This window comes from Arvicanthis niloticus, chromosome 1 (assembly GCF_011762505.2).
Source record: "Arvicanthis niloticus isolate mArvNil1 chromosome 1, mArvNil1.pat.X, whole genome shotgun sequence".
Taxonomy (NCBI): Eukaryota; Metazoa; Chordata; class Mammalia; order Rodentia; family Muridae; genus Arvicanthis; species Arvicanthis niloticus.
The window spans coordinates 8,707,502-8,734,846 of NC_047658.1; the positions used below are offsets into that span (position 1 = coordinate 8,707,502).

Below are 27,345 nucleotides of genomic sequence, written 5' to 3' on the forward strand. Positions count from 1 at the left end.
GCTTTTAAGTTTTATGATGCTAAGACCTCAACCTGTCTTTTGCCACAGTCCCGGGAGATTATTCAAGCTGTACCAGTCTCCCGTATGTAGGGGTAGGGTGGAGCCAGGAAACCGTGGACTTGGGGTCTAGAACACCACCGCCCTACTCTTGCTTTTGCAAATGGTGAGGATTAATTAGGATGGCGAAGGTTGTAGTCAGTTGCTCTCCGTCCTGTGATTGGGGCGTAGCCGCGGTAGCACGAGGAAGATCTTGTACGCATGCGCCCTCAGTTCCCCTCCCCATCACATGTTGCAGTGTTGCTCCTCCGTGGGATGCCGTGAGGCGGACAGATTCCACGGGGGTGGGACGGCTTTCGGCCTAGATTTAAGTGCTACTGCGGACTGGGCAAGGCTGGCCGGGGTAGAACAGCTACACCTAAGTACAGCGGGGCTCCAACACTGCGGGGCGCCTGGGCACGGACAACCGGCCTGGGAGCTTCAACACGTGAGCGCAAGCATGGGGCGTGGCCCTGGGAGGGGCGGGGCTTGGTCGGGCTTTTGAGTCTTTGGAGCTTCTGCTGTGAAGGTGCTGGTTTAGTTAGTTCACTGCTACTGTGTGAGTGGAAGGGTGAGAGGAATGTGTAGACGCCTCATTGTCCCTGTTCATCTCCTGTTTTATTTTTCTTTAACCCGTTTTCTGTGGTATCACAAGTTGAGGTATGCAACATTGTCTCCACTGCAAGAATGTCAGCCAGCTCTCTGAGGCCAACAAATTGTATCTCGTTTCCTCTTATTCCTAGATCGCTAGACTAGTGCCTTAACACATATTATTGTCCATCAAATGTTTGTTGGAAGGGTTTGATTTTTAGCCCAGAAGTCTGTCAGGGTTTGGGAATCGCCGCACAAACCACTCAGAAACCTACCTCAGATAAACAGGGCTGGTTTACTGAACACACACCCCAAGACTCATTGATTACTCAGATCCTGGAGCTGTAAGCTACAACCTTGAACGTTTTCTGGGGCCAGTTTATATAGGGAGAAAAAACAGCATAAGGATCTGATGAGCCGGTGCAGGGAGGGCTGCAGGGTGATTGGCTTTCCCAAGTTTTTTTTAGTAGTTAAGACATAACAAACAGTTCATGCTGACCTCTGTTTTGATGGGTTTTGAGTGAAGACTGCAGATGGGGAATTTCTAAGAAGAAGCCGCCTTAGAATTTATGGTCAACTTGTCCTTGCTCTGAGCCAAACTATTTGTGTGTGTGTGTGTGTGTCTACAGTTAAGTTGCTTTTATGTCAGCAATATGAACGAGATGGCTGGCAGACATGAAACAAGAGTTCCAGCTGAGCTAGCGGGCTTCATCAAGTCCATATTCCAGCTCTCCTTTGAGGGACTCATGCAGAGGCGAGAGGGTCAGGGGAATCTTTGCCTAAATCAATGAATGTGTTTAGATAGATTTTTTTTTGACGCTGGATGTCCTGTGAGTGTGTTGACTCACACTTGTAATGTGAGCACATAAAGGCAGGAATTCAAGGTCATCCTCAGCTTCAGTCTGAGGTGGAAACTTAAGGGTTCCTTGGAAAGTCAGTAGTGTTGGATGATATTTTGCTGGGGCAAACACATGAAGGAATGAAGGAACATTTTGTTAAAGTGGACACAGGTGTGAAAGGCTAGGGCAGACTCATGAAGGAACGTTTTGCTGAAGCAGAGACAGGAGCAAAGATGTTCTGCTAAAGCAAGTTTGTGAAAGGACACATGATAAAGGATTCTTCAGGCTGGAGAGGTGGCTCAGTGGCTAAGAGCACCTCTGCGCTTCCAGAGGTCCTGAGTTCAGTTCTAGCAACCACATGGTGGCTCACAACCATCTGTAATGGGATCTGATGCCCTCTTCTGGTGTGCCTGAAGACAGTGACCGTGTACTCACATACATAAAATAAATAAGAATTTAAAAATGTAAAAAAAAAAAAAAGAATTCTTCGATAACGATATGCATGGATTACATTGCACAGTTGAGCTGCATTTGTCGAGACTCCATGGAGAGAAACGCACCAAAAAACTTCCGCTGATATACTGCGATTTCTTGCCGCTTCCTTGGCAACTGACTCGGGCTGATTAGATGCTCGTGCAAATGATTAGGAAACCAAGGGCAAAGGAAAGCCCTTGGCAAACTACTCATCATGTCCACATCCCCAGCCACTCATCACCTTCTAACCAGACACAGCCACAGATAGCTGCCCACTAACCTGGCCTCCAACAGTAACACACTCGCAGGGTATTTCTGTGCCCAGTACTGCCTGAAATGTAACAGCAGTGAGGAGAGTGGTGACAACTGTATGCACCAGCCAGATGACATCCTAAAATTCAGGGTGCTTTGTTTTGTCTTGCCTGTATGTTTTCAGATAAGATCTTATATAGCCTGGAGTGACCACAAACTCATGAAATTAAAAATAACTCAGGACTATTAAAAATAACTAGAGACATGGCTCAGCAGTTAAGAGCACTGTGTGCTCATCCAAAGGACTTGGGTTCAGGTCCCAGCACTCACATGGCAGCTCCCAACTTTCTGTAACTCCAGCTCCAAGGGATCTGACACCCTCACACCAATGCATATAAAATTAAATTAAATTAAATAAATTATTTAAAAACTATTTAAAATACTTTAAAAAATAAATAGTGGCTGGGCAGTGATGGCACACACCTGTAATCCCAGCACTGGGGAGCCAGAGGCAGGTAGATTGTGAGGTCAAGGGTAGTTTGGTCTACAGAGTAAGGTCTGAGACAGCCAGAGATACACAGAGAAACCCTGTCTTGAAAAATACCAAAAAAAAAATTTATGATTACATGCCAGGGATGTGCATCTGAGTACTGATGCTGGCAGAGGCCAGAAGAGGACCCTGGTGTCCTGGAGCTAGAGGAGGTGGCTGGAAGCTGTATGTGATGTGAGTGGTGGGAAGTGAACTCTGGTCCGTCCCACAATTGGTACAAGCTTGGAGCAAGCCTAGTGACCTGAGTTCAGTCCTTAGAATCCACAGTGGAAGAAAAGAACTGACTCCTGGAAATTGCTCTCTGACCTTCACACAGGTCGACATGTATGGTATGTGCCTGTCCACCTGCATTCCTTTCCCCAACGTTAATAATACTAAAGTAAACAGTTCTTTAAAAAGGAAAGAGGAGCCAGGTGTGGTAGTGCACACACTTAATTAATCTCAGCACTCAGGAGGCAGGGGCAAGTGGATCTCTGTAAGTTCCAGGCCAGCCTAAGCTACAGAGCAAGTTTCAGGACAGCCAGGCCTACAAAGACCCTATCTTAACTACTAATACCACCCCTCCCCCCAAAAAAGATAGGAAAAATATTACCCAAAGAGGTTTAGGAGCAGGCCTGGTTCCAAGACAGGAAATGAAACACAGTGGGAAAAGGCTTCTGGGAAGTAAGTTGAAAGCCTGCCTGGGAGCCGAAGAGAACATTCATTAGTCCTTAGATCCTTTTGGGATTTGTTCCAGAGGCTTATTGTTAAGGAATTACATCTTAACAGTCACAAAGTCCTGAACTAACAGTGGCTTAAGCAAGTTATGAAGTCCATAGAGCCAGCAACATGAAGTTACCCTCGCAGGCACAAACACCCCAAGCTCTGGCTTACTACAGCCCAGGTATACAGGCCTTGCTTATGCTGCCTGCTTTGCAGGTCTTCGGTATCCCAGCTCTACAGTATTTTGGTTGGGGACTCAGCTTGGAGGAGCTGTCCTTACTTGGAACATTTGGTCATGCAAGGAGAGGCCAGGGTAGATCTCTGTGGCTCAGTGGTTAACAGCATTGCCTGCTCTTCCAAAGGGCCTACCTTTGGAAGAGATCTATTCAGTGGCTCCTGGGAAATTCCATGTGTAGGAGTAGCCCATCATACTGTAACTCACGTTCTTCAGGCACAGCAATTATATGTAGTAAGCAGCTCATGGATGGAATGGAGATGAACACCCTTCATGTGGGGAGAGCCAGCAAAGGTTTTGAACAGTGCAATTCCTTACAAGAGTTTACTTCTCTTTTAAGATTTATTTATTATTATTATTATTATTATTATTAGTATTAGTATTAGTATTATTGGTTTTTCGAGACAGGGTTTCTCTGTGTAGCCCTGGCTGTCCTGGAACTCACTCTGTAGACCAGGCTGGCCTCAAACTCAGAAATCTGCCTGCCTCTGCCTCCCAAGTGCTGGGATTAAAGGAGTGTGCCACCACCGCCTGGTTTAAGATTTATTTTTAAGTCTTTATGTGTGTGGTATATGCATGTGATGGCAAGTATCTAGGAAGATCAGAGACACTAGATCCTCCTGGAGTTACAGGTAGCTGTGAGCCTCTGGGTGGGTATTGGGAACCAAACTTGAACTCAAGTCCTCTGTAAAAACAGTGTGCCCTCTTGCCTGTTGAGCCATGTCTCCAGCACCCTTATGTTTCTGTTGTATGCAGCTCCAGCATCACCCATGATGAGGGTCCTCTCCTGCTCCATCATCCTTAGCCTGTGACTCCAAGATGGCTACCAGTGCCCCAGCTCCCAAGCCCTTGGCATTCCTGAAAGGGAAGAAACACAAAAAAGGTCTCAACTCTAAACTGAGCCAGCTCTCTTTACAAGGCCTTCCTAGGAGCTCCATTCATGGGAGGCTTTGTCATTTTCGGTCCCCAGCAACTGCAGAAGAGGCTGGGGTGTGGTCTTCTAGCTATACATTTAACCACCCAGAAGAAATCGCTAGTTATGGTAGTGAGAAAAGACCTTTAGAACATGCTGTTCTGCCCTCTCAGTGTGACCAGCCAGGTTAACATACATGATGGAAATGTGAACGCTTGCCCAGTTAATATAGGTGTCCAGAGGGAGGGCCCAGTATCATGGATGCTGCTACCCAGAGGGATACAAGAGAAAAAGACCAGACCTAGTTGTAGAGGGGTTTTATTATGCTAATAATTTTTCTTCTTTTCCTTTGAACCGTTCTGATTCTGCTGAAGTATCCTTTCTCCGTTCTGCATCTTGCACTACAGGAAAGAGTATATTGGCCAGAACTACAGCCAGAGTACATCGGCTGCATGACTCACCTGGGATAGATGCTAATGACCTCAAAGTTGGACTTTTGTTAGGAAGGAAAAAGAAGAAGGTAGATATTGGAGTAGTCTGCTAGCAGGCTCTGTGTTGCGTCAATAGGTCTCATGTCTGTGTCCAGGAAGCACCGGGCTAGTGAGGACATTTGGCTCCCAGATGGAGGCTGAAGGGATTGTGACATTCAGACTCCCTGGCTGTGTGCCTGGGTTCTGTTGTGTGTGCCACAGTGTCTCTGAGTCAGCCCTTTTGTCCATTTACCCTTGCCCCTGCTCTGTGCGGCTTTTGTAAGGGAAGTCTTGTCTATCATCTCTCTGTCCCACCGACTTCCTCACTATTAGTCTTTTTAGGTTTTCATGTTTCCTTCCCATAGTTCCTCTGGTTGTTGGTGTAGTTTTTTCAGACAAGGACTCTATATATAAGCCGTACTGGCCTGTAACTTGCTGCATAACCCAGGCTAGTGCCTCAAGCCTGCAATCCTCCTGCTTTTGCCTCCAGAGTTCTGGAATTACATCTGTATATCACTGTGCCCCACTGCCTATGGTTTCTTTGTGTAAATATAAGCAAACTTGAATATACATTCTTATTTCCCTTTAATTATAGTATTACTTTTTTAAATGTATGTATGTGTCTGTATGTATATACCATGTGTGTGCATGTGCCCACAGAGAGCAAAAGAAATCATAGAATCCCCTGGAACCAGAGTTACAGGCATGCACCACCACACCCAGTTTATATGGTGATGGAAATGAACCTTGGGGTTTATTCAGGTAAGCAAGTACTCTATCAAATGAGCTACATTTCTAGGCTTTTGGGGTTGGGGTATAAGAGCAGGTCTTAACTTTATAGCACAGGCTGGTTTCAACTGCTTGTTAATCCTCCTGCCTCAGTGTGATGGTTTGTATGTGCTTGGCACAGGGAATGGCACTATTAGGATGTGTGGCCTTGTTGGTTGAAGTGTGTCACTGTGGACATGGGCTTAAGGCCCTCATCCTAGCTCCCTGGAAGTCAGTCACTAGCAGCCTGCAGATGAAGATGCAGAACTCTCAGCTCCTCCTGCACCATGCCTGCCTGGATGCTGCCATGCTCCCACCTTGATGATAATGGACTGCACCTCTGACCCTGTAAGCCAGCCCCAATTACATGTTGTCCTTATAAGAGTTGCCTTGGTCATGGTGTCTGTTCACAACAGTAAAACCCTAACTAAGACAGTTTCCTTAATGTTGGACTTTTAAGTATGTTCCACCATGTCCAGCTGTAGGGGGATGTTTCTTAGATATGCATGTGTATGCGCACACACACATAGTTATGTTGTTGAAGAATCCCTGTTGTATAGATAAGATAGAAAGAAATGTTTTCCCTTGGATTCAGACTCTATATTCTATATATCCTCCCTCAAAGTCATGCATAAGAACAGAGCTGGAGGCTGGCAATGGCAGAACCCAGTTGGAAGAAGGAGGAGTCTAGTTGGGATGAGAGGAGCAGTGAAGATGACTGATATTTGAGCCCCCCAAATAGGATGTGAGCATTAGAGAGCCAGCCTAGGTGGGAGGCATGAATTTGGAGCCAGGGCCAGGGTCCTCAGGTGTGAATATCTTCAGGCCAGGGTACATGGCAGGCTTGGATATCCTCAGGTCAGGGTGCATGTCAGGTGTGGATATCCTCCTCAGGTCAGGGTGCATGTCAGACGTGGATATCCTCCTCAGGTCAGGGTGCATGTCAGGTGTGGATATCTTCCTCAGGTCAGGGTGCATGTCAGGTGAGGATATCCTCCTCAGGTCAGGGTACATGTCAGGTGTGGATATCCTCAGGTCAGGGTGCATGTCAGGTGTGAATATCCTCAGGTCAGGGTGCATGTCAGGTGTGGATATCCTCAAGTCAGGGTGTATGGCAGGCGTGGATATCCTATTTGTGGTAGTCAGGTGTTCACTACCTGTGGCCTGATGCAGTAACCTCCACCTTCTCCAGGGCATCAGCTGACATGTTAAGGAGTCTCCCCTGTAGAGGCTAATCCCAGCCTACCCCACCAGGGGAATAACCATAGACTCTGGGCTCCAGCCCTCTGCCCTACGGCAAGTCCCTCTTTGATTCTGTCCCTCAGTCTTCCCCTCCTAAGGGAGGTCCCTGTAGAGGCTGACCCCAGCTCTTAACAACTAAAGGAATGCCCCTTGGGGTATTGCTCTGATGTCCTAACACCTCCTCTCCGTCTTGTCTTCCAGAACCAAGAACCAGGAGCACCAAGAAGCCTGTGGCATTACCATTTCCTTCTGGACAGGAAGTTCCATCTGTATCCCTAGAGCCCAGCAGCACAGCCTCTTGCCTAGTGTATTTCATGGTGCTGGGGCCTCTATCTCAGGGGAGATCTCAAGGCAGCAGCTGCCATGCTCCTGACTCCCTTGTCCCTCCCACTTGCTTCCACAGGGCCAAGCCCTGGAGTCTCTGACCAGCACCCACAAGCCGCTACTCTTGGGGTGTTGCAACTGTGAGTGAGTTCACAGGTTGCAGAGGCACCAAGAGCAGCACCAGGCACAGCTGTGAGCTTTGGAACAGCTGGCATAGCAGCTGCTGGGAGAGCCTGCTGGACTGTGCACACAAGCATCCATTGTGCTGCCTGAGAGCCTCCAGGACACTGGCTCCACCTGCAGGGTCTCTGCTTTAAACCAGGGTCCAGTGTTTAAACACCCTTCTGTACCTGTGGGGGTTATAGGAGTGACCTTGCAGCAGAGGGCTTGCCTATAAGGGCCAGCCCCTGGATTCCATCCAGCACCCTCCAAACAAAACAGCCCTTGAGAGTTGGTGTAGGCCTGTAATCCTAGCAAGTGGAAGGCAGAGGCAGGAGGATGACAACAAGTTCAAAGCCAGCTTAGGCTATGTGCAACCGTGTCACCAGCAGGCAGGCACTAAAAGCTGCTAACACCAGGCAAACACCAATCAGAGCTGAGTAATGGCTGCTCAGCAGAGGCAGAGTTAGGAAACTTATGGAGCACATTCTCCGTGCTAGACCTTAACTTACCGAAAACTACAGCGACCAGGATGTGCTCTTGTGCCAGTTTCCAGATCTAAAAGCAAAGAGTCTTAACTTGTCCAAAAGCAAGTAGGCATAAAAACTGCAAAGCCAGGAGCCAAACTGGGACTCTGGGCAGTGGACGAAACTGTCCCCATTGGAAAGCGCCCTACCTGACTGCCATAGAGCTTGTGTTTTTAGCCCCTCCAGCCTGTCTAAAACTCCTGGGTAGCTTCAATATTGTACTGCCCAGTTTGGTCTTTGGGGGGGGTGTGTGTGTGTAAAATAAATCTCCCCTCTCCTTACAACACAGTGATAAGTGCTTGTCTGGCTCAAGGTCAGATAAGATAACGGGTCCTAGGCTCAAGCTTTAGTCCTGCCGGGAGAAGAGAAGACCTCATGGTGGAATGTGAAGTCCCCAGACTCACAGAAAGGGGATCGGAAAGGAGCTCCCATGTACCTCTAGTAGAGGAGTCTCCGGCAGGCGGCGGGGGTCGGGGGTGTTGGACATACCCCACAGGCAAGACTGTGGTCATAATAGTGCTTTCGAATGGTTTGTTTGTGGTGACTTGGGAGGAGACAAAGAGCACTGGATTCATTTTCCCAGGCGACAGCGGTCAGATGGAGCTGCGGAGTGGCTATCCCTAGTGCTTTGAGACCATGGCCTGGGCCCCAGGAGTACAGTGGGGCTGAGACAGAGCTCAGACTGAAGCCTGGGGCTCTCTATGGAGCTTGCTAGTGTCCCTGGACTGACATTGTTTCTCTCTCCTTCCCTGTCCCCATTCAGTGTCTGCCTCCTCCTAATCCATCTCATCTCGGCATCTCCACAGCCACCAACTTTCTGCCCCCACCTTGCTGTGCCCCACCCTTCTTCCTAGCTCCCCCCCCCCCAGTCACTCCTCACCTGTATCTTTACATGGCTTTGTCTGTACATGTTGGTCCTCCCTGCATTTATCTCCCTGCCCCATGACTGTCTCTGGCCTCACCTCTGCTCCCTTGTCTCCGCACATCTCTCCTTCCCTGACCTTGCTGTTCCTCACAGTAGGCCTTCCATCACCTGTGGAAGGCCTGCCACCTGCCACTTTGGAAGCTAAACCCAAGTCCCTGGACACTCAGATATCCAGTGTGCAAGTGACTGAGTGACAATATTGACAGAGATAGAAGATGGAAGAGTGATTACACTTGGCATTGGCCTGGCCTGGCCTTGCGGCCCACACCTGGGGAGGAGCGATGTCTCCAGCATCTGTCACACTTGAACCTTTTGTAGCCTTGGACTAATTTGCCCCTCATCCCTCATCCTCTGGGACGCTCATCCTCTGGGGTGGCCAGCCCCTGCCATGCCCAAGCCAAACCCTTTGTATTCTGTAAAGAAAGCTCTGAACAGAACAAGAGTCATCTGCTCGAGGGGTGCTGTGCCTGGTTCTGAAGAGCTCTGGTGTGCCATGCCATGCCTGCTGTGGGGTGACACAGCCCCAAACCATCCCTGCCTTTGAGTTCATGTCCGCTTGAGTAGAAGGTGAACTAGTAAACTAATAAACCAGATCACTCCAAACCAACAAAGACTGAAGATGTGTGGTTGACAGGAGGGTGTCTGCGGCACCTGGGTAGAGAAGGAGCCGGGGCGGAGGGCACTTGGGCCAGTGTAAGAACAATTCTGCAGAGCCCCTACCATCTGCGTCATCACAGTAAGGAAGTCTGGATTGCTCTAGAGAAAACCTAAGGGGTGGGTACAGTTTTTATAGAGAGCAAAGATGTCACTGAAAAGGTACTTGTGGGTAAAATATTAAGAGGGAAGGGAGGGACCCACCCAGGTGTCTGTGGGAAGAGTTCCTAGGCAGAAGGGTCGGTGACAATGTGGTGCAGCTGCAGTGACGTGAACTAAGTGGATCCTAGGAGAAGGTGAAGATGCAGAGGGACAGGCAAGTTGATGTAGGGCCATTATGGGCTATGCTGGACCACGGGGGGTGGGGGGCAAGAGGAGAGAGACAGACAGACAGACAGACAGACAGACAGACTGCATCTGTGTCTGGGTGTTGGTAGTGGTGATGGAGGTGGAGGAGGAAGAGGAGGGGAGGAAGAAGAGGAGCAGGAGGAAGAGACTGGGTTTGGTTCTTGCTATGTTGCTCAGGTTGGCTCTGAATTGAAGACCTTTCTCTTCAGCCTCCTAACCACCTGGGTTGCAGGCCTGTACCATACCTACTGACACAGGCTATTGTCAGGGTTGGTGTCAGGCAAGCAGATGTGTCTGAGTCCAGGAGGGTCTGGAAGCAGAGCTCGTTAATAGAACACCAGTTCAGCCAGGCTGAGGACAGAGAGACTAGAGGAGGCTGCTGCTGTAGTCCAGGCCAGGGAGGAACAAGTAAGAACCTGGATAAAGACTGGAAGAGGGAGGGTAGAATTCTGGAACTAACTGTCTTGCAGAGAGAGTTCCCAGTCTGCCCATTAGAAGGAAGAGATGGAAGGCCCAAGCCAGGGTGATTTGGGGTGTAGCAGGCAAGGCCAGCCAAGTGTGAGGCTGAGGTGGCCCTGAGCTAGAAGTGATACACGTTTTTAGAGATGCCACCCAAAGACCGATGGGCACCCTGGACACTACTGCAACTACAACGCTTGGTTCAAGCACCACCACCCTTGAGCAGGTGGCTAACTACCCTTTCTGTCCTGGGTGATGAGGGTAAGAGTGAAGAGGAAGATGATTTTAAGAGAAAAGGGCCTTCTCCTTACGTAGGATGAGCATAGAAGGAGTTAGGACTGAGATTTACAAAGAGCTGACACAGTACCAGTCTCACCACTTGCTCAAAACCGCCTGGTTTGCTGAGTGAAGGAAAACACTCCTTCCCACCCACGTCTTTTTAGTCCTCCTCCTTGTCCCAACTCTGTGCTTGTCACATCCTTCCTGGAGACTGTCTCCCCTTCCTTCAGAGATCCTAGGTGTCTAGCCCCTTCCCGCTGCCTCCAGCGTCTGCCTCAACGCTCTGTCTCCCAGCATCTTCCCCCCCCCCCCGCGTCTTGCCACTGCGCATGCTCCGCCAGCGCCCCTCCTTCTCCATCCCCATCCCCCGCCAGCGTCTGGGCCTCGTCCCCTTCTCTCTGTCTCCCTCTCTTCCCCCATCTCGTCCCCCGACACTGACACCCCATACTCCTGCACTCCCTCTCCAGTCCCAGCCTTGCTTCCAATCCGAGCCATCCGAGGTAAGATGGGAGGCTGGGGAGAAGGGGAGGGGCGAAGCATCCTGCATCCCTAGATAAACAAACCTCGGGAGGGGGCGGCCGAGACCCAGGGGCCTGGCACCCGAAGAGAAGAATGGGAGGCTGGGCCTGAGGGAAGTGGCAGGCGTTGGAGCCCATATCCCTGGGCCTTCTAATGAGTAACGGGGATCCCTTTGGTTGTCCAAATCCAGAGCTGGGGACTAGGAGGCCTCCCGTGGCTCTTGGAGCTTCTGTGGGCTTGGACCCCTGCGCTGTAGGGAGCCCTCTCTAGCTGACCTCTATCTTAAGGATTTGCTTCCAGGCCACCCCCAACTTTGCACCGGGCCCCCAAGAGCTACCGAGGACCATGACTAAGACAGATCCTGCTCCAATGGCCCCTCCACCCCGAGGGGAGGAGGAAGAGGAGGAGGAAGAAGATGAACCGGTCCCAGAAGCCCCCAGCCCCACCCAGGAGCGCCGGCAGAAGCCAGTTGTGCACCCCTCAGCACCTGCTCCGCTCCCCAAAGACTACGGTAACCACTGTCCCCACCCTGGAATCTGGTCTGGAGCTTTAGGTGATGGTGGGTGGCTTGGCTAAGCTGTGTTGATGGTGGTGATGGAGCCATGCTGAAGGTGGTCCATGGGAGTCTTAGTTGACGAGCCCTTTAGACCACTCCCCTTCGTTAATTACATTCCTCTGTTAGGAGAGTGGGGGGTTGGAAACGTTCTAGTCCTCCATTCATGACATATCAGTTCAGTCGGTTAGTCATTCAACAAACATTGTCTGGAAGCTACTGCGAGCCTAACTTTATGCTAGGAACTGGAGCTACAGCACAGAGCTAGGCTTTCCTAAGGCTTTGCTGAGATAATGCTTCAATCGCAGCCCCACAAATGAGGCTAAATATGAGATGACAGGAGACAATGAGATTGATTTTATCAAGCACAGAATGTTTCGAGAGTTTTAAAGATACTGTTCCCCTTAAGAGGTAGCATGTGGGGAAAACCCAGGTTGGATTGGGGAGGAGGAGGCTGCAGGAGAATTAAACATCGGAGTCAAGGGTCTGAAGTGGAAGGGTGTGAGGAAGGAGTTGAGAGTAACTGGGGAAACAAAGTGCCTATTCATTCATGGAGGACGGAGGATCCAGGCAGGTATAGCCTTGCTCTCAGACCCAGCAAGTAAAGGGACACACTACCTTCTGGGTGCACAGTGGAGTGTGTGCTGTCAAAGTATCAAAAGGCAGAGACTTCTGGGTGAAACAGGGCTAGTTGCTGGCTCTTTCTGATTTAGGTGCATTGCAGACTGAGGCCAGAAACACCAGGAGGGAGCAGCTGTAAGCAACTTGGAGCAATAGCTCCAGTTAAACAAGAGTATGTGCGAAGGCCCAGAGGCAGAAATGCAGAAGAGTATGTGCAAAGGCCCAGAGGCAGAAATGCAGAAGAGTATGTGCAAAGGCCCAGAGGCAGAAATGCATTTGGAATGGCAAGACCACAAAGCTGCATTTAGGGAGTAATCAGAATGGGGACAGGTCTGGGAGGGACATTCAGGCCACACCAAGGGCTTTCCCTGTATTCTGAATGTGAAAAGGCGAGTGTGTGTGTGTGTGTGTGTGTGTGTGTGTGTGTAATCTAAAAATAGAGTAGGGCAGCCTTGCTAATTACATTTTAATTGAGTTTGTGTCTGCTCGCACGTGCAGGCCACAGCATCTGTGTTCCAGTCAGGGATACCTTTCTGTAGATCTTTCTTTCTTTTCACCCTGTGAGTCCCAAGGATCAAACTTGGGTCATCAGGCTTGGTGACAAGCCTTTATCAGCAGAGCCATCCCACTGGCTCTTGATTGACAGCCTCCTGGCTTCTGATTAGAGAGAGATGGAGCCCAGCCAGGGCTGGATGTGGGAGAGGGGTTTGAGGACCTCTCCAGAGAAGGTGTTGGCTGGCTGTTCCCAAGGGCTGTGAGATTCAGAAACTAGTGTTAGGTTCAGAGAGTTGAGGGATGGGCAGGAGGGACGGCCTGTGGACATGCCACCTACAAAGGATTGATCAGAGGGACAAATTTTAGTCTAGTTAGAAAAATAAAAATATTAGCTGGAGAGTTGGCTCAGTTGATAAAGGCCTTGCCATTTAGATGTATTTAGATTCCCAATACACACATAAAAGGCTAGCCATTGGCTGCTGGCATCTCTAATCCCAGTGCTGGAGAGTCAGAGACAGGAGGATGCCTGGAGCTGACCCTGTCTCAAAACTTAGGTTACCAACAGAAGAAGACACCCAACGACATCAACCTCTGTTCCATGGTGCACAGTCTCCATATGTGTATACACAGAGCCACACACAACAGTATCATCTGGGAGTTTGGGGTGCAGCGGGAGGGTCCACCCCAACAAATGAAAACCTTTAGAAATTGAACTGGATCTGGCTGGAAGTCACAGAACCTAGGCTGAGCCCTTGGAGTAATTCTGCTTATGGAACAAAGATTCTGGAAATGTGGCTTATTCAGGGAGAAAGATTAAGGTGGTGTTTGTTTGCTCTGTTCCTGTATTACTTCTGAAGAGATTGCTAGGCTTTTCCTGCATGGTGGTATAGCATGATGTAGGCACACCCCACTGTGAGGATAGAGGCATGAGGAAGGTGGTACAGAAACGCGGTGTGTGCATGAAGTCGTTACGGTGAAGGTGACAATTGAGAATGGGAGGGAGACAAGAGAGGAGAGAAACTTGGGGTGTGGTTCAGCTTGCTTAGCTCAAAGCCTTGGATTCTGTCCTCAGCAGAGAGTGGACTAGGAGAGAGGGAAGGAGAGAGAGGGTAAGGGAGAGGAAAGGGTAGAGGAAGGAACACTGGGGAAGGAACATACGAACTATTTTTGGGGTTTGCGCTATGCCAAGACATAACACGCAGCTTGGACAGGAGGCTAGGGCTAGCAGTTTAGACTGGGTACTGTGAGGAGGCCTCTTTGTGGATCTGGGTTTCAAAGTGTTATGAAAGCCTGAGGGAGGACACTGGACAGCAGCAGTGCTGAGAGGCCAGAATCAGCTTGGCACATTGGAGGGACAGAAGGTCAGTTGGCTGAAGGGGCCTAAGGCAGAGGGCAGGTGCAAAAGATAAAGGGGACCAGATTGTCCAGAGCCTTGTGCACCATGGGGGTGGGGGGGGTGAGGGGGGGTGCTGTGGACAGTGCTGTGTACAGGATGGGAGCCAGAGAAAGGTTCTGAGCCAGGAAAGGCTGTGATGTGGATGGGGAGAGACTCCTGACTCGCTGTGCACAGTCACTTCTCTGGATGTGTGGGATCAGGTCTTCACTTCACCAGTCCATTCAGCACGTGCCGAGGCCCCTGTGGACACTCACCGGCATCCCATCCAAGAAACAGATGTGTCTTCGAGCACTGTCCTGGCTGGCCTCAGATTGGACGGAGCCTGTTCATGGCTCCGTTTGGTAGATGCTACACAGAACTTACATTTTTAAAGACTTTATTATTTTATTATTTTTTAATTATGTATATTTATGTGCATCTGTGTGTGGGCACACACACATGAATACGGGTGCTTGAGAAGTCCACAGGTGTCAGGTCACCCTAGAACAAGAGTTACAGGCAGTTGTGAGCTGCGTGAGGAGGGTCCTGGGACCTGAGCTTCCGTCCTCAGCAGGAGCAGCATGTGACCTGAACCACTAAGTCATCTCCCCAGCCTCCAGAACTTTTTAAAGAAATGTTTGTGAGTTTCTTAGAAAAACGAACAAACAACAATAGTAACAATAAAACCTCAAAAGATTTCTGGCATATTTATATATTTGAGACAGGGTTTCATTGTACAGCCCCAGGTGGCCTAGAACTACTGTTTTAGACCAGGCTGTCTTAGAACCCACAGAGCTCCATCTGCTTCTGTCTCTCATGTGCTTCATATCTGGCTGGGCTTTTTAGATAAAAATTAAAAAGAAAAACTTACCTCTTGGAATTTGACTAGGCTGTGTCCATTCTATTTGTGTGTGTGTGTGTGTGTGTGTGTGTGTGTGTGTGTGCGCACACGCATGCTCATATGTGCACACATACAAGATGCTGATGACTGACTTCAGGGCCTTGTGTGTGCTACGCCAGCATCTACTGCTGAGCTAGTTTCCAGCAGCTACATTGTGGCGGCAGGTTCTTGCTACGTAGATCAGGCTGATGCGGACTTCTCCATGTAGTCAGTCAGTCCGTGGTAGGCTCAAATTCTCAAGCACTGAGATGACAGGCGTGTGCTACCACCCCCAACTCATTATGCCCATAATTTGACCCGGTAACTGGGGCCCAGAGCCTTAGCAGGACCCTTGAATGTGCAGCTATCAAGGTGATGAACCTGCAACCACTCTTTTTCTAAGGGTGAAATTACCCAATTGTCCAATTTCTTAAGATACTGTCCAATTTCTTAAGATACTGGGGGTCTATATGTTATTCATTTAGTGCCCTTCTTATGTTGAAACCTGCTAGTTTTCCAGAAAACACCTGTGTGTTGACTGTGGCTTGTGACTTGTGACATGGCTTCAAACCATGTATTCAAGACTCTTTAAAGGCAACATCCTAGAATCTCCTCCTCTTGTGAGGCAAAGGGGAGGCAGCTTGCCTAGGGTGAGTCTGGATTTCTTTCTCCAGCTTTTACCTTCTTCGATCCCAATGACCCTGCATGTCAGGAAATTCTTTTTGATCCGAAGACTACCATCCCAGAGCTGTTCGCCATTGTACGCCAGTGGGTTCCCCAAGTCCAGCACAAGATAGACGTCATTGGCAATGAGGTAGGAGCACTTCGGGAGGCTAGGGAGGGAAGAGACCTGGTTCCCCGTGTTTGGGTAATCATATGTTGTTATTTGATGCTCACAGATTCTGCGTCGTGGCTGCCACGTGAATGATCGTGATGGGCTCACAGATATGACACTGCTCCATTACGCATGCAAGGCTGGGGCCCATGGAGTTGGTAATAGTCCAGACCCTAAAACCTAGGCTCCCAGCCCTGATACCCTCAAAACCACCGAGGACTCAGGCTCTAAAAGCACATCTGGAGACTGCTATCCAAGACCCCAAAGTGCATAACTGAGACACCAGGGTCCCTCCTGACATGTTGGGTACTTGTATTGGAAAATGGCTTCCAAGCTGACTCTGGCTCTTTGCAGGAGACCCTGCGGCCGCTGTGCGTCTCTCACAGCAGCTGCTGGCGCTTGGCGCAGATGTGACCCTGCGCAGCCGCTGGACCAACATGAACGCACTTCACTACGCCGCCTATTTCGATGTGCCAGACCTTGTGCGCGTGCTGCTGAAGGGGGCGAGGCCCAGGGGTGAGGAGGCGGAGTCTCACTGGGATGAGGAGTAGCCTTGATGAAGGGTGGAGTTTCTTAGAGGGAGGAGGGTGCGCATGGTTTTGAGAGTGTGGGGGCAACCATCCATCTGGTTAAGGGGGGTGAGGGGGTACCCAAGATGAAAGGATTAAAGGACTGAGGTCTAACCTTGAAGGGTGCTGGGATTCCAACAGGAAACAAGGGATAGATAGGTATGCACGCACGTGCAGGATGGCGGGGCGTCTGGGGAGTCGGTGGGGTATGTGGTGATGGGCTCAAATACAGGATGGACAACAGTGGGATAGAAGACCAGATTGGGCAAGATGCTTGCTTAGAGACCAGGAGCCCTGAGCCGGGTTAGGCTCCATGCAGATGTTGAAGATGGTCACTCACTCTTACCCTTCCTTTCCCTCATCTGCCCACTTCCCAGTGGTGAACTCCACCTGCAGTGACTTCAACCATGGCTCAGCTCTGCACATCGCTGCCTCGAATCTGTGCCTGGGTGCCGCCAAATGTTTACTGGAGCATGGTGCCAACCCAGCACTGAGGGTACTGCCACCCACCTCTCCATCCCCTCCCTCCTGCCCTCCTCTTCCCTTCAGCAGGCCTCCGCAGAGAGAGGATCAAGCCCACACCTAAAGCATTAGGAAAGCTCTGCACGTTTAACAAATGGAATCAAACCTGAGATTCACGAAGTGTCCATTATCCATCAGATCACTTCTGTGTACTGTAAGCCCCATCTTACAACGGGGAGTCTGAGGTGAAGAGATCGGAAGAATAGCCCAGGATGTGCTAGGAGGACATCTTTCAGTCCTGGGTGACCAGGATCATCGATGTGACAGGCTCCAGCCTAGAGTCTAGATGGTTTGACTTTGAGTCTCTGTCTTTTTTTATTGTTTGGTTTTGAGATAGGGTCTCACTGTGTTCATAACCCTGGCTGGCCTGAAACTCTCTGTGTAGACCAGGCTGGCCTCAAACCCTCAGAGATCTGCCTGCTTCTGCCTCCCTAGTACTGGAACTAAAAGTGTGTACCCTCTCTCCTTTTTTTTTTTTTTTTTTTTTTTTTTTTTTTTTTTTTTTTTTTTTTTTTTTTGAGACAAGGTTCCACTATGTAGCCCTGGCTGGGCTGGAACCCCTTCTGTGTACTTGGCAGACGTGATCCACTACATTCCCCAAATTGGCCTGGGGGGTAACCTAGCATAATTCCTGCTTTATCCAATCTGGGGATCTGAGGTGTGGTCTCCAAAGGGCTATGGCTTGTCCCACTCAGTCCCTATGTCTTGTGTTCTCTTTGATCCACAGAACCGAAAGGGACAGGTACCAGCAGAAGTGGTCCCAGATCCCATGGACATGTCCCTTGACAAGGCAGAGGCGGCCCTGGTGGCCAAGGAACTGCGGACACTGCTAGAAGAGGCCGTGCCACTGTCCTGCACCCTGCCCAAAGTCACACTACCCAACTATGACAACGTTCCAGGCAATCTCATGCTCAGCGCACTGGGCCTGCGCCTGGGAGACCGAGTGCTGCTCGATGGCCAGAAGGTCAGGGGCTGGGGTGAGGCGTGGGGAGGACTCAGCTCTTGAATCCCTCCCGGAGCTGGGTGCATGGGCTGCAGACAGGGTTCCCTGGTACTCACGCATTCTCCACTTCTTCTAGAAGTTGTTATTAACACACTCCATTTATGTGATGTGTATCCGTGAGAGACCCATCCCCTGACAGTGACAGCTGAAACAGTGATTAGCATAGCTGTCTGCAACACTGTGTGACCCACTTCACCCTCAGGTGCAAAGTCAGGGCTTTCACTGGGATCTTACAGGCTGGAGAGCCTCAAGGTAGAAGCTAAGTGACCCAGGAGAAGAGAAGGAAGTGTCTTCAGTTAAAGCAAGTGGAGGCGGGGCTGGGGAAGAGGCAGAGAACGTGTGCTCCACCCACACACCTCAGCTTTCATTCCCTAGCCTGTTGTCCCTTGTGTCAAGCCCAGTTGTTCTTTAAGACAGAGGGTCGTGTCAACTCCAGCTCTGCTCTCCTGGAGTTCTGCTGATAATGGAGTGGACAGTAAGGCACTGCTGTGGCCCTGGTCATTCCCGGTGGCGGCAAGGACCGCGACAGACAAACACTCGGTGCCTGGATTTAGGAAACAGACCCTGGCTGGAGGCAGGAGAGGTTTTAGCTGGGGTGTTCCGAGAATGCTGCCCTGAGGAGGTGATGTTCAAGCTGAAAGTAGCTCCCACAGGTCTGACTGCTGATGGGAAGGAATGCTGTGAAAGCAGAGGAATTCTGGGGCAGGAGGGGAGCTAGAGAGATCAGAAAGGGCTGGATTGCACCAGACCTGCAGACCTCTGAAAGGAAGTGGGATTTTGGTATTTTGTTCAGTGGGAAACTGTGTAAGTCATGTTCCAAACTGAAAGCTCCTGGGTTTGTGAGATGGTCCAGAGGAAAAGGTGTTTGCCATGCAGGTATGGCAAGCTGAGTTCAAACACCAGAATCCTTATAAAGTAGAACTGGTTCAAAGATGTTATCTTCTAACTCGCATACATGGACCACGGCACTAGCACCGTCCCCCTCACCCGTACCCCATACACACATCATTCACGCACGCATACATACAGGCATGTGCACACTCACACTCTAATATTACTACTACTAGTAGTGCTTTTTGGTTTTTGTTTTTTGTTTGTTTGTTTGTTTGTTTGTTTTTTTCCCTTTTGGAGACATGATCTCTCTACGTAGACCAGGCTGGCCTCAAACTTGGAGATTCATGTGCCTCTGTCTTCTGAGTGCTGGAATTAGAGGCATGTATGACCACACCTGACAATAATTTTTTTTTTAACCTCAGGATAAAATATAATTTATCTTGAGACAAGGCTGTCCAGGTAGCCTTGGCTGGTTAGGAATTGCCAATTAGATGAGTCTGGTCTCAAACTCCCAGAGATCTGTTTTTGCCTCCCTAGTCCTGGGACTAAAGGTGTGCGCCATCATGTTCCGCTGATAACGTTTTTAAAGAGCTCACCATGGCTCATCCGGAAACCGTCTCGTAACTGACTGGATGGTTTGAGGGAATGGGCTGACTCCTCCCATATTATGTCCCTGAAGAGGCTCTCCTCTATTCTTAGCCCTGGAATACCCAACACGGTTAAAGCAACAACCAGTTTAGGCTCAGTAGCTTGCCCAGGTTCAGTTCAGCTTTGTCATACACCAGGAGCAGGTCCTGGGATAGTGATGCTCCTATGTCCGTCAGGTTCTCTACCTAAAAATGAGATAATAGCGCCCACCTCAGGCAGGTTGCGGGTGTGAGTCAGAACATATGAGGCCTTTAGAAGAGAGCCTGGTATATGCTAAGTGTTTTGTGTGTGTGTGTGTGTGCTGAGCACAGTCCCCAGTCCCAAACAGAACATTTAACAGGCTAGCTCTGCCAGTCCCTCTGTCTATGATGACAGAGATAGAGCTATATATACTAGGCAAGGGCTCTGTCACTGAACCACGTCTCCGGTTTAAATGAGCCTGTTCTGTAGACAAAGAACTCATGGCTCAGAAGGAAAGCCAGAGTAGCTCAGTGGTAGGATGCTTGCCCAGCATGTGTGAGCACTGCAAAGAAAGAATGAATGGCTGTGTGTGGTGGCACATTCCTGCAGTCCTAGCTCTCAGGAGGCAGGAGCAGGGAAGTCAGAAGTCCAGGGCCAGCCTGGGCTACTTGAAACCCTGACTCAAAAAGAAAAAAAAAAGATGAATACAAGGAGGCCTTACAGGATTATCGTAACCACAGTCACTGAGAACTCTCTGCAGCTAAGTATTTTAAAAAAAAAAAAAAAAAAGTGTATAGATGTTTTTAAATGTGTGCACAGGAGTGCAGTACCCCGGGAATCCAGGAGATGGCACTGGATCCCCAGAGCTACAGTCACAGGTGGTTGTGAGCCTCCTGGCATGGGTGCTGAGAACCAAACTTCTGCCATCTTAACATCGAGTGCTCTTAACCATGAGCCATGTCTCTAGCATCTTTATGTATCTTAAAAAATGATCCCTCCCCTACGCTTAAGCCAGGCGTGATGCCACATGTCTAAAATCCCAGTACTAGGAGAAGACTAAGGCAGGAAGAGGTCCAGGCCCCTAGCTCAAGCAGGGCAGGAAGAGGGCACAAATAACTGAGACAGGGTCTCACTCTGTAGCCTAGGCTAGACTGGAAGTTGCTGTGTAATCAAGGTTGGCCTCAATTGTCCTGCAGTTCTTCTGCCTCAGCATCTAAAGTATTGGGGTTGCAGACACAAGTCACCAGACCTGGCATCAAAGTTTTAGTTGTATGTCACCTGTGGCTATGACTATTCACCACAGTAGGTAAGGCAATTCTGAGACAATCTTTTTTTAATATTTTTTTTTTTTTTTTTTTTTTTTTTTTTTGCTTATGGGGATGGAACCCAGGGTCTTATGCATAGTGGCAAGCACTCTACCATTGAGTTGTATATCCCAGTCCCCTTAACATCTTTATTAAGTGGATGCAATGTTTGTTCCCATTTGGTGGATGAGGAAGCTGAGGCATAAAGAGACCTACGTAGTCACATAGTTGATAAGGGCCAGAGTTGAGATTTGAACCTGGTTCCTGCAGCCATTCCGCCACGCTGACTGTCTGTCAGTGGTCCACCATGGTCTCCAAGGCCCCTGCCCAAACTGTCATCCTTGTCTCTCCAGACAGGCACACTGAGGTTCTGCGGGACCACTGAGTTCGCCAGTGGCCAGTGGGTGGGCGTGGAGCTAGATGAACCAGAAGGCAAGAATGATGGCAGCGTTGGGGGTGTCCGGTACTTCATCTGCCCTCCCAAGCAGGGTCAGTCTCTAACTGGGGCCCAGGCCAGTGGGAAGGGGGTATGCGCAATTCTGATGCTGCTGTCTGGGGAATGGGTATGGGGGTGGAGACACAGCAAAGGCCAAGGGTCTCTTTTTAACTTAAGCAGTGCTAAACCCAGTCGCTGCCTCCTCCCCAGGTCTCTTTGCATCTGTGTCCAAGGTCTCCAAGGCAGTGGACGCACCCCCCTCATCTGTTACCTCCACACCCCGGACTCCCCGGATGGACTTCTCCCGTGTAACTGGCAAAGGCCGAAGGGAACACAAAGGTCAGAAGTGTGGAGTCAAATGGGTGGGAAGAGGCAACCTTGGGTGGGAACACTGTGTGGGAGGCTCAGCTTCTGTGATTTTGTTCTTCCTCAACTCCTGCTGTAGAGAATAAGCTGACTCCCTACTTCAGTGACTTGGTTTCTCCTCTGACTCACCACTGGCCTAACCCAGCTTTTAGAAGGACTTCTGGGGTTCTCAGCCTCCTGAGACTTAGGCCCAACTCTCAGGCCTAAAGACCTCTCCCAATTTTAGGGAAGAATCCGTCTCTAGGGGTTACTGTTTCAGATGTTTCTGGCTTTTATGAATAGAGGTACTCTCAGACTCTCTCTGATGTATGTGTGCATGTATGGACAAGTGTTGGCTGGTGCTCTCATAAATATATGCCTGCCCGTGTGGAGATCCACCTGACTCTGCCTCCTGAGTGCTGGGATTAAAAGAGTTCACCACCACTGCCCAGCTGGCTTCTACTTATTTTTTGTGAGACAGAATCTTTCATTGAACATAGATCATACATGTATCTGTCTAGCCTGGCCAGCCCACAAGCTCCAGGGATCTGCCTGTCTCCACCTTCTTGGTGCCCGCAGCTGCACCTGGCTTTTCACATGGGCGCTGGGGATCCAAACTCAGGCTCTTAGAGTTGAGCTGAGTGCAACCTTACTTATTTTCTAGATGAGGTCCCAATGGGTTGCACAGGCTGATCTTGATCACCTTGGCTCGCTAGGCGGTGGCGGCGCACACCTTTAATCCCAGCACTAGGGAAGCAGAGGCAGGTGAAACTCTGTGGGTTTGAGGCCAGCCTGGTTTACAGAGTGAGTTTTAGGGCCACACAAACCCTGTCTCAGAAAACAAAAACAAAAGTAAAAAACCCACCTTAGCTCAAGTGATCTTGTCTCAGTCTCATGAGACCTAGGATGATAGTCCCTCACCACTACCTTCAACTCCCTTTCTTTTTCTTTCTGGTCACTGCTAGGAGTTGTATTCAGGACTTGAATATACGCTAAGCAATATATGCTATCCCCCTGAGCCACGCCTCCAACCTTCTTCCCTGCATTATCAAAGGGAAATTCTGGGGCTCCTGACTTCCGCCTCCATTTTTCCTTTGGTCCCCATATCTTTACCTTTCATTCCCAGGGAAAAAGAAGTCCCCATCTTCCCCATCTCTGGGCAGCCTGCAGCAGCGTGAAGGGGCCAAAGCTGAAGTTGGAGACCAAGTCCTTGTGGCAGGCCAGAAGCAGGGGATCGTACGCTTCTATGGAAAGACTGACTTTGCTCCAGGTGAGGGCGGGCTCTGGGCTGAGATGTGGCTCCGATGCATAAGGCCCTGGGTTGCATCCTTAGCACTGAGGTTGAGGCCTCCTGGCAACACCCTGTTGCAGGTTACTGGTATGGCATCGAGCTGGACCAGCCCACGGGCAAACATGACGGCTCTGTGTTTGGTGTCCGGTACTTTACCTGTGCCCCAAGGCATGGGGTCTTTGCACCAGCATCTCGTATCCAGAGGTGAGTCTCACTGTGCCCCTCCACTCAGGAAGCCACCTAGAGCCCATGTCTCCCCCAAGATGGTCCTTTTGGACTGGCATGACATGGTTGGCTGTTGTACTGTACCTGTTTCCTTTGGGCTCTTGGGGGTTCATTCAGCTCCTAGCCCTTCCTGGTTCTGAGTTTTCTATATGTCTCCCCAGGATTGGTGGGTCCACTGACCCCCCCGGAGACAGTGTTGGAGCCAAAAAAGTGCATCAAGTGACAAGTGAGTTGGGGGCTGGGATGCAGGAAGGAGTGTGGGTATCAGGATGGGATGAGGACTGTGGGTGGGTCCTTAGCTGTATGTTAGTGACTATCTCTGGCGTTTGATACATGTGACCAGAAAAATATGAGACAAGGTCCCAAGAAAGATAGGTACTGTAGACATCGGGAAGTTAATAAGGGTATGAGGGTTTGGAATACAGTTCATTTGTCTAGAATCCCAAGGGGCTGGGGGTGTGGCTCAGTGGTAGAGCTCCTGCCTGGAATCCCCCAGTGAGGGGCTGGGGGTGTGGCTCAGTGGTAGAGCTCCTGCCTGGAATCCCCCAGTGAGGGGCTGGGGGTGTGGCTCAGTGGTAGAGCTCCTGCCTGGAATCCCCCAGTGAGGGGCTGGGGGCGTGGCTCAGTGGTAGAGCCCTAGAATCCCCCAGTGAGGGGCTTGGGGTGTGGCTCAGTGGTAGAGCTCCTGCCTGGAATCCCCCAGTGAGGGCCTGGGTTGTGTGGCTCAGTGGTAGAGCCCCTGCCTAGAATCCCCCAGTGAGGGGCTGGGGGTAGAGCACAGCTCAACATGCACAAGGCCCTTAGGATTTCTCAATCCTAAGCACTAAGAAAAAAAAAGACAAAAACCATCTGTGGGGCTGGAGAGATGGCTCAGTGGTTAAGGGCACTGGCCATTCTTCCAAAGGACCAGAGTTCAATTCCCATCACACACATGGTATCTCAGAATTATCTGTAACTTCAGTTTCAGGGGATCTGACACCCTCACACAGACATACATGCAGGCAGAACACCAATGCACATAAAAAAATTTTTTTTTAAAAAATCTTTAATACCAACATTCTTGGAGTTGAGGTGGAAGGATTGCAAATTTTAAGCCAACCTCAACCACATAGTAAGACTATTCGAAACAAATGAAACCCAACCTCACTAACGAAACAAGGGTCTGAGCAGGCACTGGGGAAGTGGGAGTCGGTAGGAGTATTGGAGGCGTGGTTAATTAATGGGGGGAGCAGCAAGTGTTAATAAGAGGCTCTAGAGGCTCGAGTGCATATTGAAGATGAAGAAATCAAGGTCTGCAGACATGGAGAGATATGACAGAGTATGTGTGTGTGTGGGGGGGTTGATAACACAGGTGACTTTACTGTCACCTCCCTTGAGACCTTGCCTTCCTCTCTAGTGACACAGCCCAAACGCACCTTCACAACAGTCCGGACCCCAAAGGACATTGCATCAGAGAACTCTATCTCCAGGTACGTGGTGTGCAAGGCCACTGGCTGTGGTGTGCAAGGCCCTCCCTGGGTTGGAAATGGAGTTACCTTGTAGGTAGAGTGGATTGGTGGTGTATGCCTGTAGTCCCAGCACCCAGCGGGCAGGAGGATCAAGGATTCCATGTCTTCCTGAGCTATGTGGTGTAAGATTGTCTCATTCATGAAACCCACTTTATAAACGAGAAAGAAGGAAATGGGAAAGATGCAGGTGGATATCTGTGATTTCAAGGACATCTTGCAACTTGGTCAACAAAATGAGTTCCAGGACACAGGGAGACACAGAGAGAAGCCTGTCAAAAAAAAAAAAAAACCAAAAAAAAAAAAAAAAAAAACAAAACAAAAAAACAAAACAAAGCAAAACCAAAAAGCAAGGCAGAGATGGTGCACACCTTTAGTCCCAGCACTAGGGGGCAGAGCCAGCCTAGTCTACAAAGCAAGTTCCAAGACAGCCCAAGATACACAAAGAAACCCTGTCTTGAAAAACCAAACCAACCCAAACAAACAAACAAACAAACAAAAAAACCAGACAGAGTATGTCTTGTACAGTGGCTCATGCAGCAATGGGGAGGCTGAGGCAGAAGGATTGCCCTTAGTCTGAGAACAGCTTGGGGTATATAGTGAGACTCTGCCCCACAAAAACAATGAAAGGGGAAGGAAGGAGAGGAGGGGAAGGAGAGCATCTTTAGAACGCGGGCCTTGCCTGGCGTCTGGAAACTTCAGTTGAGAAAGCAGAGACTCCCTCCCCCAACACACACACACACACACACACAGCACAAGCCTAAACAGGCACAGCCAGAGGTAGAGTGCCAGGCACAGAGGAGTGAGGGAGCCAGGTGTCCCACACTTGTCTCCCACCTGACCATTCTTCCTCTTTCAGGTTACTCTTCTGCTGCTGGTTTCCTTGGATGCTGAGGGCAGAGATGCAGTCTTAGAGGCCCTGGATACCTGACACAGAGACAGAGTCCCCTCTAGCATCTCCTGACACAAGGAGCCCCCAGTCACCCCAAGATAGAGATTCCCAGTGATGCCTCCAGAATAGAAACCCCCGTTAGTCAGCCCTCAATTACTGAGGTCCCATTATTAACAGATCTCCCATGATGATGACTCCCCAAATACAGACCTCATGTTACCCCCCCCCAAAGAGATTCCCTGAGTAGCACCTTCAGGCTAGTCCCTGTCCCCTACCCCTCAGAGCAGATTTCCCCCAATAAACATTTTCCACATCACCCAAGGGATGCTGACCCTCTCCACAACAGGATGTTCTTGAGTTACCAGTGGATTAGAGTCCCATGAATGAAGACCCCCCACCTGGTTCTCCGTAAGCATAGGTCATACCTCCAGAATAGCCAGCCATCACTATCCCCATTTAACGTCAGTCTCCTCAAAATGTCGTGACCCCAAGGTCACCAGAAAGCACTTATACTCTACTCTCCTTCTCAGAGATGCCCCCCATTCACTTAAGTCTCTATTCTCACCCCAAACAAGACACCCACTTAACCAGCCCACTCACCCCAATTTACAAACACCAAAACCGTCCTGGAAGCATGAATTACAGGACAGCAAGTCTTCCTGCCCTCTGCACCCTCAAGAAACCCCCAGTGCCTTGTATGAAGCCCACCCCACATGGCCCACAGTCCCTGTGCTGGCCAAGGCTCCCAGAAAATTCTCTATTTTTTAAAGTAATAATTTCCCCCCTTTGGGGGGATCCCCAAATTTGGAGACCCCATTCTAGAACTCTGGGGAGTTCAAATTCCAGAGAGAATATATATTATATATATACCCAGTTCCCCATACCTCCAAGCCCTACGATCTCTAGAAGACCCCAAATTTCTAATTCCCAGGACTTCCCCTACCCAAGTCACAGAATCTTCAAATCCCCAGGGAATCCCAAACTTAAGACCCCAATACCAAACCCTCAGGAAACCCCTGACTACAAGGTCCTTAGGACTGGGAGGAAGGAACCTGTTGCCAGGAGAGCGCCCCAGGCTCTCAGGGCATCTCAAACCTAACTCCCAGGCACCAGGAGACCCCAAACAGGAAGTCCCATCTTTGGAACAAGAATAGAGGACTCTAATACCCTCAGTCCATGGATCTTCTAATCTCCCAACCTCCAAATTCCATGGGCCCCAGCCTCAAGGGAATCCCCAAGTCCCAAATCTCTGATTACTAATATGTGCAGGGCCCCAGGGCTCTAACAGGACCCCAAATCATGGAGTCCCTACTTCAATCTACCTTCCGGTCACAGGTCCAAGACACTAAATCTGAGTCATTGGCCCCAAAGGACTTCACAGCACCTGGGCCAGACCAACAGCCTGAGGGAGAACCTGAGGGCCCCATGGGTCCAGAGCAGACCTGGGGCCCTGACCACCAAGGACAGCTCACGACTGCCCCTTCACTGCATGTCCCTAAACTCAGCATGACTCCTGTCCTCTTCAATAAAGACGTTTCTATGGCCTTCTTGTGTCATGTCTCTGGGGGTTTACTGCATTGACCCTGTGCTCTTGCTGGATAAGGATGACGGAAAGCTTTTTTAAATGTCCTTTCCCTGTGTTAGTGGCATAGGACCTACAGCTTGGCTTGCAGAAGGCTAAGTCCTTCAGGCTCCTTTCCTGCAGTCTCCCTCGTGGTGGGTCTCATCTGGGTCCACACTAGACGTGCAAGCCAGTTAGGTTCTGGAGTCCTGATTGGTAGGAGC

General features: G+C 49.9%; 1 protein-coding gene and 1 long non-coding RNA gene across 3 annotated transcripts; both read left to right on the top strand.

Annotated features, from left to right (window-relative positions):
* The first annotated feature begins 284 nt into the window (after nt 1–284).
* On the top strand, nt 285–9,612 carry LOC117721339 (uncharacterized). Its single transcript, XR_013109472.1, has 3 exons — nt 285–484; nt 5,973–6,178; nt 7,274–9,612. It is a non-coding gene; the product is annotated as an uncharacterized LOC117721339 (long non-coding RNA).
* A 1,472-nt stretch (nt 9,613–11,084) lies between these two features.
* Clip3 (CAP-Gly domain containing linker protein 3) lies at nt 11,085–27,104 on the top strand. Of its 2 annotated transcripts, none has more exons than XM_034511318.2 (14): nt 11,085–11,247; nt 11,567–11,777; nt 15,865–16,004; nt 16,090–16,183; nt 16,380–16,541; nt 16,972–17,090; nt 17,844–18,080; nt 21,220–21,355; nt 21,513–21,641; nt 22,774–22,917; nt 23,019–23,142; nt 23,325–23,389; nt 24,560–24,632; nt 25,528–27,104. In XM_034511318.2, the coding sequence occupies exons 2-14, from the start codon at nt 11,612–11,614 to the stop codon at nt 25,580–25,582; spliced, it is 1,644 nt and encodes a 547-aa protein (XP_034367209.1). In that variant the 5' UTR covers nt 11,085–11,247; nt 11,567–11,611; the 3' UTR covers nt 25,583–27,104. The 2 variants fall into 2 exon arrangements, with proteins under 2 accessions (XP_034367209.1, XP_034367205.1); XM_034511314.2 differs by having other exon boundaries at nt 11,107–11,247; nt 11,554–11,777.
* Nucleotides 27,105–27,345: the final 241 nt, after the last annotated feature.